General features: G+C 36.2%; 1 protein-coding gene across 1 annotated transcript in view; it reads right to left on the reverse strand.

The window, feature by feature from the left end:
- The window catches only part of LOC139732812 (uncharacterized), a 69,436-nt gene extending 59,005 nt beyond the window's left edge, over positions 1-10,431 (reverse strand). The window contains exon 1 of the mRNA XM_071643656.1: positions 10,257-10,431. Coding sequence (XP_071499757.1) covers positions 10,257-10,377 — 121 coding nt within the window. The 5' untranslated portion in view covers positions 10,378-10,431. The remainder of the gene's footprint in view (positions 1-10,256) is intronic.
- Between the last annotated feature and the right edge of the window lie 274 nt (positions 10,432-10,705).

Here is a 10,705-nt window from a genome sequence, read left to right on the forward strand (position 1 = left end):
CTGATCTGTACTGTGTAAAACCACAAACATTCATAAGGGCAATATGTATCAAGTCAATTTAAACATCACTGTGATCAAGGTCAAGTCAGTATACTTTGCCTAAGTTTAAGAAACTGTTTCAGGATCGACTGTAGGCTTGCATTCTCATAAACAGCAGTTATCTTTCAAATGAACCCCTTGCCAATAAGCTAGAGTGGATTAAATTTCAAGGAAAGTCACCATAAATGCAATACCTCATAGCCAGGTAATGTTCTTGCCAAGTCTAAAAATTTGTGAGATTTCCTTGGACTTAGGGTTTGACCAGCCTTAGTAACCTGCCTTAATTGGATGATCTCATCAGAATTCCAGCAAGTCCTCTAGGCTAGGCCCCCTTGCTTCCTCATGGTTTCTTTCCCCTCCCTCTCTTCTGTTCTCTCTTTATCTTTTGATTTTTTTTTCTATCTACCTTTGTAACTTATGCCTTTTTATCTACTGTTAAGCAAGAAATTTTTGTGGCATTAATTTTTCACGAATTTGAGCTGGCAGCCTTTTTCGCAGCATGAAACCTTTGCAATTGCCACTAGCAGTGAATGCATACATTGATTGTAGGCAAGAACATTTGCGTGCATTTTAATCTTGCAAATGTTTGCTCTTGCGAAATTCACAATTATCGTTCAAGCAACAATTTCTAGTTTTACAGTTACTTTCTATCTATATGTCTATCTATCTATCTATCTATCTATCTATCTATCTATCTATCTATCTATCTATCTATCTACCCAAGCAACTATCTGTCAATTTATCTAGCTATGTAGCTGTCTATCTATCAATATATCTGTAATCTATTTATCTATCTACACTGTACTTCCCTATAGATGTAACTATCTATCAGTATTATTACATCTATCTATCTCCTTCATTATATCATTCTATCTATCTCCATTCCATTCTCTTAATCTATTTCTCCAGCACCACACCAACTAGTATTCATGCTGACATGATAAACATGGAACAGTGACGATGGGCGTATTCAAAATATTAAGTCAAGGATTTACAGAGTTGGCAGCCATGCAGTAAGACAACATTTGATCTTTGAGGGGTGGGGGGGGGGGGGGTGGGGAGGGGATGCAGCCAAAAAAAAAAGTCTTCGAGGACATCATCTCTGTTTCATCATCTACAATGAAAATAATACCCTACAATCTCTCCTGAAGACTTAATTATTGGCAGATACTTCTACACAGCAGTCAAGCTCACAAAACAGTTTGAGTACTAGGCCTAATACTTTCTGGCTCTGATCCAAATATTGTTGTACAGGAAATGATATATGACCTCTGTTGCAGGGAGGCATTCAGTTCATTCTGATCATTATATAAACTTCAAAGTTTACATTGTTATGTATACAAATGAATATGTTTATACCACAAGTGTGATCTTTGTAGATAAGAACAAAAAGGGACCACAAAAACAATTTGAAAGTAGAGAAAGATGTGAAGAATGCATTCCAAAACTTAAAGTTATATGCTAAATGTGTCAAGAAAAAATTAGGCCACATCATGCATATTGTTCATGAAAAAATCATTAAAGAAGGGGAAAATAACTTGCAAATTTCATAGTTAATGAATCGATTTCACTTGTACACTTGTTTTAAACTTCCTTAAAAGATCAACTCACTTATTTCCTCAAATGATAAGTACATACCACAGTTGTGGTCTTTTGTGAGCATTTTTCATTTTAATTCTATTGTTAGATTACACAATACATACACAGTCCATTTGATGAAATTATCCATTTTGTTGTTATTTTCAGACACTTTAAATTCTCCAATGAGTTTAAGCTTTACATGAACATGAACTGCGCTGATGCAAGTTACTGCCAGTAATCATAAGTTTAGAGATCACTCCTAGCAACCTCCAAGTAAATACCAGATGGTTAATACAGTGATTTTATCAGCAGGATACAGGTGTAACGGTATGGTCAGTTGATATGTGTATAACATGGTAATTGATACTCTGTACACTCCTTCCCTATACCATGTCACATATCTCAACACATACACCATGACGAAAGTAGCAAAAGTTCACTGAACTTTGTCCACTGGAGAGTTAATCTATTTCACACACCTACACATGGAAATTCATGATCCTACCATAAATTATAGATTTAATTATATACCAGTACTTAACATTTAATAGCTGTGGTATAATCGCTGGTTCTTTCATTTTTTATTTTCCTCTTTCATTCTTTTTCCCCTCTGTCTGTCTGTCTGTCTGTGGTCTGTCTGTCTGTCTGTCTGTCTCTTTATCAGTTCTTTCCTAGCCTTACTGGTAAAAATCCTCTTGTAATAGGACCTTGATGTAAATTAGGTTTTCTGTTGTTTCTAATGGCAGTTGGGAGATTATCATTTTGTAACGAATACTTTGCAATTACAGTTATCCAAAATATCTATCACATGAATGAAATTTATGTTCTTATGCATTAATTGTGGAAGACTATGAACCGATCAACTGAGGATATGAATCAAATGACAGGTATGGGCAGCAAAGAATGTTAATGTTTTCAGTTTCTGTTATCACACATTATCTGTCAGCTTTAGATTAAATTTTTGGGAAGTATGAAGGGCCAGCACACTCAACGTACGGTATCTATTACTATTCCAAGCCTCGACAAGCATACATGACACATTGGAAAATATGGCATTTACCTTTCAAGGACAGTGAGGACTGTTTTTCTCTGTGCCGCCTTATCTTACAACATGTATTGACTTACTGACTGGAATTTGATTTGAAGACTACCTGTTTTTGTTTTCATGTTGGATTGTACTTTGCTCCAAATGAGATTAAAGTAATACATGAGAAAACTGGCTACATGCATTTTAAAGGCACATACAATTGGTAGTTATGAACACTCACACCTTTGCTGTCTGTCTTGAATTTTGACAAAATAAAGAACACTTCCCTACTCAAATTATTGCGATGTAAAACCTGATCAAAATGCAGTATCGTTTATGAAAGTTGCATGAGTAAAATCTCAAATGCCTTGAAACTGGGTGAAAAGTAACCTTAATTCCCATCTTATCTGTACTTTTACTGATTTTCATATACAGGAGGGCCATTCCCACTACACATGAAAATTTGTGACAAAAGAAATATTGAATCAGTAGGAAAATAACAGCAAAAAAAATGAAAAAACATTGCAACAACATGGAAGTTGGTAGGCAATTGTGACAAAAACCACATAAAACATTGCGGGGGGGGGGGGGGACTTATGCACAAGAATGTTATTTTTCTACCTTTGCATTGAAGTTTGTTTTTAAACAAGTTACAGTGTGAACCTTGTCCATAGACAAATCATATTTTTGTCCCTTCTAATCTATGTGCAGATTACTTCCTACAGCCAAACTCAAGATGTGTAGCTAGCCAGATAGGTCATTGTTCCATCCGTTGCATATTCAGCAAACTGCCAAGCTAATTAAACACACAAGTGCATAAGAGTGACAAAAACTCATTTTTTCTTTCTCTCTGCCGAGATATTATTATTATTATTATTATTATTACTATTATTTATAGTGCGCTTTTCCCACAAGGCCCAAAGCGCTTACAATCAATTCAAAACATGTACGACAGTATGTATAATTGGATAAATGTTATATATACAGCTACGAACTAGTTGCTACTGAAAAGATGTGTTTTCAAGGCTTTTTTGAACACACTGACTGATGGAGACTGTCTAACGGTAAGTGGTAAATTGTTCCAGTGCTTTGAAGCAGACACAGTAAATGTCCTATCACTGGCTAAGGTGCGAGTAACAGAGTATGTGAGACGAAGCGGATCACTAGATGACCTCAAATTTCTAGTAGGTGTATATAAAGTCAAACAGATATCATACAACTTTTGTAAATGTGTGAATGGAAAGATTTTAAAAAGATCAATACTTTAACAATATTTCCCAATTAGAATGGGTCTCTTTTAACTCTAAATGCAGTGGTTCTGTCCTCCAGCCTCTACCACAAAAACAGATCATACACAATTGTGGTCTGATTCTAGCAACCAGAAAATTCAGTTAATGTGGCCTTTGTCACTAATTTCCATGAAACCATGTGTTATCCTGCATGCTTCAGCTTTACGTGGGATTCTTCTTCTAAACAACTATCTGTCATTGTGGCAACAACAGTGAGCAAGAAAGAGCTTTTGCATTCTTTGAAACTCTACTAAATATGGTTTGGTATCATAGCAAGTATCATTGACTACCTGGTGGCCTGGTGGTATGACGTAGATTATGGTTTTTGAAGCTTTGTATCCATCTGAAGAGTGGCTGTCATCAATAAATCACATTCTTCAGTAGTCACTGTCTTAGAAAATCTTAAAACTGAAAACATTGAGCAGAAAACATATCATATTATGTCAGATACATTTGTATTACATTTCATCTCATGAGGGAAGGGGTACCTTTTATTTCGTATTTGACATTAAGAATTTCTCTTCCCATAAATCATGTTTTCTCCTGTAGAGTCAACTGTACAGGCAAAAAATGTCAATGGTTCCAATTATATTCTTGTCACATAGATCAACTTCTAGAGGGATATATTCCCTTCATATAATAGACATGGCAGAGTAAAGGGTGATAACACATTATGCTCTGTAACACAACAATCTGTTGATTTACATCATATTTTCAAAAGGAAGCTGTTAGTTTTCTCTCTTGCTATCAGATTTCAGCAAATAAAATTGAGAGAATGGAATTATGGCAGAAAGTTTTTTAGGGTTATTGAATTTCAAAGTAAATGCCGTCGCTGAATCCCTTTTAAGACCTATGTAAGATTAGCCTCTGCTGCTGGTTGGGACTGATTTATATCCAAACAAATATACAGATGTGGCAGTGATCTGATTTATCTAATGTGGTTTGGGGCCACGTAGTACATGTACTACAGCTTGAATCATCTCATAACAGACACATTACATTATGGAAATTTTGGAAATTGTTTGTATCTTTACAGAGATGATTGCTACAGATCCAATACCACCTCCAATGCAGTCTTCAATTAGACACAAGACACATAGTCCTGATAAATTCAATAATTTGATAAACTGTAAAATGAGGACAGCTCTTGATAAAGATTTCTGGATAGCCATTTTAAAGGCAAATTATCTGTGTTTCATCTGCCCGCTTCCAAGCTGGATCTAATCACATCAAACTGATGCAACCTACCTGCACATCAGATAATAAGGGCAATGCGCATATTTGCCACCATATATGATACATCAAGCTCAAAACTAGAGTATTCTCACTGAAAGAATGGAATAGATATAATTTTACTGCTAGAACCAATTCATACTTCATGATTAGAGAATATGTGAGAGATACAAAACTGTATAACCATGCCCTTTGAAAGCTAAATCAATGTGGAACAACCTAAAATAAATCTGCTCAAAAAGAAATGGGGAAAGGCAAACTCATTACAACAAACGAAACTCACAGTCTGTCATAGGACCTATACTAAATTCATCATCTGATCAAATAATGTAATATATATACACATGTTTCAAGTAATATGCTTGCACAATTTGTATATCTTTATGTATTGATTTATTGTTTTAGGAGCATTTTGTTTTCTTTTGCAGAAAGAAATTACAAGCCTGCTCCTGTTGCACATCGCTACTAAACCACGATTTGGAGATATAAACAAAACTTGTTTAGGGACTTTAACAGTATTTAAAGAGACTAGCATTGTGATTACAGAAAGTTTTGTGAGTGGCTTCCTTCATGATATTAGAGACAAAAAAGGAAGAGAAGGAGAAAATGAAATTCAGAGAGTGGACAGGGAAAAGAGAGAGGGAGAGAAAGGGGGCCTGGGAGAGGCAGAGAAATGTAGAATGCTAAGGAACAAATATCAAGATACAAAAACAAGATGAATTTATTTCTTTTTTAATAGAACAAATTAGTTCTTTTCTTCATATCTCCAAATACAGTTCCTTTTCCATAGGAAGAACCTGGATGTCGTTGTGCCCTTTGAATGTCTGTGATCATTCATATCATCTCATAATCATCAAAGGCCTATTACTTTTCATTACTATGGCAACAATGACGTGTGATGGCAGCCAATATTGGTTAATAGATTTCTAGCTGTCAAAGAAGCACAGATTCAACATTTCAACCTTCTTGGGAATGATACAAGTGTGCTGTTGTGAATGTTCCATTTCACTGACTAAAGCAATGTAATCACTCTGACATTTTGGCATTTAAAACTCCAAAATAAGTTTTCACACTCTAATCAAAGTGACTGCCTTGCTGTCAAGCACAAAACAAGCTAAGCTTCAAAATCCTACCCAATGCCTTATAAAACAAAGATTTTATGTTCCTTACTGAGAAATTATGGAAGGTATCCTAGCAGAGCTTCTGCAAAGGAAAAACAGAATTTCCCTCAAAATCAAATAGTCAAAAGCCATTTTCAACATTCATAAATTAAATTACTGAGGTGCAGTTTAATGTCCTGTTCCCATCTATCATAACATGCCCATCACCAGTGGACAATGGAGGTCCCTGTCACAGGTTAAAAGCTAAAGCCTTTAATCTTCGTACACATTTCTTGCCCAGGCTTCATTTATTATTGCAGAGTTTCACCTATGAAAGCAAACCTGCACAGCAGGGATAGGCCTACTGCTTCGTTCACATCGGCACAAATTGTCCTCAATTTCAAGGGTCAAGTAAATTGGAGTACATTATATACACTGTATAATTCGGTTTTGGTTGGAGTGAGAAATCGAGAGTTTCCCTACACTTCACATTTTTCGCTGCATCCATATCTGCTTTGATGTTAAGTACTAGGCCCTATACTGGCTACATGTTATTACACTGAGGAAAGAATTACAGCTCGTTTCTTGACAGAGTAAGTTATCACTTGACTGAAATCAGTAAGTCACTGTGCTATTTATCTTGAGTCCATGCCTGCTAGCCTATGCTGTTATCTATTCATAACTCCACAGCCATTCACACTGACATGGTAAAATTGCACTGAAACAAAATTTGTGACATGACAGGCAAAGCTGCTCATTAACTATGTCAAAAACCAAGCTAGATAAAGCTTATTACAAAATACAACTTATTTCAAAAGCTGTCTCCCCAAATATGAGAAATTGAAAGAAATGCAGACATTATTCCCACTCTTTCACAAACGTATTTGAACTTACACAACAAACTTTACACACTTTGGCAGTATTCCTCTTAAAATTCCACCAGAAGTATATATCTAGGCCTAAATATGATCACATGATGACCAATAAATACAATATGGTACACAGTCTCTTGGAATGAAAATAATTATGCCTCACAAAATGTCAAAGATCTTCATGTGCAAAGCTGAATAAATCCACAGTAAACACAGAAAAAGGTATTTGGTTTGAGAGAGGTCCTGAGAAACATGATTCCCCCAGGAAAACAGGTATGAATGTGAACAGCCCCATTTGAGAGTGATAAAAGGGTATGTCATAAAAGTGTATTGGGGTCTGGAGGTCAGCCTGAACTATGGACAGCATTGTTCAGCCTGGCTTCCAATATATTCATATTAGTCTTATTTCTCGACATATCATATCTCTGAGAGTAAGAATTTCTTTGCAGAACTGATATTACATGCATTCAATCTATCCCTCCATTTTTTTTTCTCTCTCTGTAAAAATCTTTTTTTTTTTCTGGGCACTCCCTTCTTTTTCTAATATTCCTGCTTCTCCTCTTCTTCTCTATCATTGCAATCTCCTTTTCCTATTCCTGTTTATTAGCCTTTTTCATTTGTTTCTTATTTTTTGTGTCATTTCCTTCCATACCCCCCCCCCCCCTTATCTTCTCTTTTACAATTTTTGTGTTTTTTAATCAGATTTTCCTCCATCCACATTTCCCTTTCTGCTGTACTGAGTGCTAATTGGTTGCAAGCTAAGGTATAGGAAAGTGAACTATCAAATTATTACTGCACTCTAGATTGTAGATATTATGCAACTTTAGGTACTAACATAATTTTCTGTGTTAGTGTTTTCTACCCTGTGATCTTTAATTACATAAGCTTTGAATGTGACATAACTAAGACAAAAGTAGATATCTGCCAAAAATGAAGGATCCTTTGTATTGGAGTAATGTGATCATTGTTATTTTGAGCATGGGATAATCACATGTCCACCAAACCAATGCAAGGTTTGAATTTAGTGTGATTCTTCAATAACACTGAATTCTTCTTACTTGCCATGGGTAAACGCTGTCTATGTGAGAGAGGAAAAGTGGGTTTCTGGCTCATGCTGTTCGCATTCCTGAACTCTAGCTTTAGGGCAGACTACAGCATGACAAATCCACTCCTTTATCATCACACACTGCTAAACCTCGGGCTACAATCTCCTTTTTCTCAATGTGCCTCTCTGTAACTAATAAAATCTGATATATGCTTTCAGTTGAAGTTATATGATTCCTCTCTCCCTGTATCCCCCTGTGCCTCTGACACACAATAATTTTCAGTCCCAAAAAGATATCATCCATCTTTCCATGAATATCTTCAGTCATTATGTGGTACGAAGAGTACTTCATACCTCAATCTGCAACTCATTTGTCATCCTTATCCATCCTCATAAATTGTCATGATTATGAGTAGAAATATGAAAATTATTGATGAAGATAATAATGGGGATGACCATGATATAAGAAATCATAATTGAATTGTAATTAATGTAGTATCTATGCATGTATATCAATCACACAAACACACACACAAAAAAAACAGAAAGTCACATGATTTTAACCTTGTTATATGCTTGCCTTTCTAGTGCTGGTAGGTAAAAGACATGGCTTTAAAATACATCCATCTCTCTCTCCCTCTTTAATCCTCCAACCATTTTCTGCACACCAGATGGCATTTTCCTAACATTGAATAGAACTTGTAATGATTTCAAAGTGCCCTTAACACAAAATTCTGATATTCTCCGGTGACTGCTACTCCAACAACATATTGCCATGTGACAAATATGTAGCTACAGTTGGTAATGCTATTCTTTATGCCACATGACAGGTTAGCACTTTATTGGGATTTTCGTTCATTATTTTGTAATATTACAATAGTTCCACATATCAAGAGAATAAGCCTTTGCGTGTCTTCATTTCTTAATTTCTCCTTCTGGAGGGAGGTCCTACACATCCACGAAATAATCTTAATTACAGCCTTTTTGCAGTCTTCAACAAATATTGACGACTTCTAGCCCAGATCTCACCGCAATGAATTGGGCACTTTCATGGCGATTGTGTCACATACCTCTCTATCCATCTATCAATAAGCCTTATGTATATAATTTATATATGTATGCATGAAAATATACATACACAGGCCTACGTATGAATGGATGGAGACAAGATAAAACATTGAGACACTGAAATTCATGAATCACTGTGTGTTTAGAGTTGATTGATGCAAACATACATTGGGTGGTGTCAAACCATCCTCTTTCACTATTTGGCTATAAACACACACATAGACACACAAACATGCATAGAAATTTAGACACACACACCAAATGTTAGTAGTTTAATATGTCAATATACATGCAGGTAAATAAAAATAATTTCACTTTCCTGATATCATGAAAGAGCCCTTGGCTTACCTCCTTCAGAATGCAGGGAGATTATCCTAATCGATATCTTACATAATAACAAGTCTAAGTAATAAGTCACAGGAATGTAGGCCTACACGAGTTCAACAGAATTCTTATTTATACTATATGCTTTTATATTGTTTTGAATAGTGTTGCGACATCACAGTATATCATTGCAGTAGACTTCTCATCCATAAGGCACATGCATTAAACCAAAATTGCAAAAACTCATAATTTCTAAGCAGATTGTCCGATTTTCCAAGCACTTCAAAGGTGACGTTATTATTATTTTAAACTAACATTCTGCACATTCTATGCATGCGTGTGTATGCTTGGCCCTTGGGGTACGTATCCCTTTAAATGCACTGATATGCAATGCTGAAATTTGATGGACATAAACAGCCAGAAGCAACAGCCCTGCCATGTGTCGGCATGGATATAAGATGATAATATCTCTTATCAAGGATAAACGACCCCTCGTAAATATTTGGGATGATAAAGAACTGTGCGTTCATACTGTACTTGACCCAGTATGAGATTGGGGACAGCCCCCGAAGGCTTAGGCGGTGCCGACGTCAAGCGCTCGCACCGGATCAGCTGGTCGGATTCGGTCAGATACAGAATGACGAGATGTAATATTTAGAAATATTCTAAAAATCTTACCGCTTTCTGAATGCTGTGCAGGTACCGTTAATACAAATGATATCGAGACGATTGTGAAAATAAGTACTGCCATATTCGAAAGTCTTTCGACTTTTACAAATATTCCCGTGTTAGGATCCATCTGTCCAGCAGAGAGTTGATTTGTATGCACTGCAGAGCAATAGCCACGCTGAGTTGGCAGTCACTGATGCTGTAATGCAACCTCACGGGCGCCGAATGATATAAATCGATCGCACGAGCGAGAGAGAATCCCCCATGTGTTGTTTGGCTGACGTCATAATCATCGGTACGATCCCCTTTCTTCAAAGAGGTCGTTTATGAATATGCATGAGGGGGCGGGACTTATCACCATGCCTCCTCAAAGCTGAAATATTCTCAGAAATGCGTTCTTGGTTTTTGTACCTTCGTTTTATCGTCGTAAGTGGGTTTACATGGACGGGTGTGTGATT

This window comes from Diadema antillarum, unplaced genomic scaffold (assembly GCF_040938485.1).
Source record: "Diadema antillarum isolate AM-2024a unplaced genomic scaffold, OU_Dant_1.0 scf00000024, whole genome shotgun sequence".
Lineage (NCBI taxonomy): Eukaryota > Metazoa > Echinodermata > Echinoidea > Diadematoida > Diadematidae > Diadema > Diadema antillarum.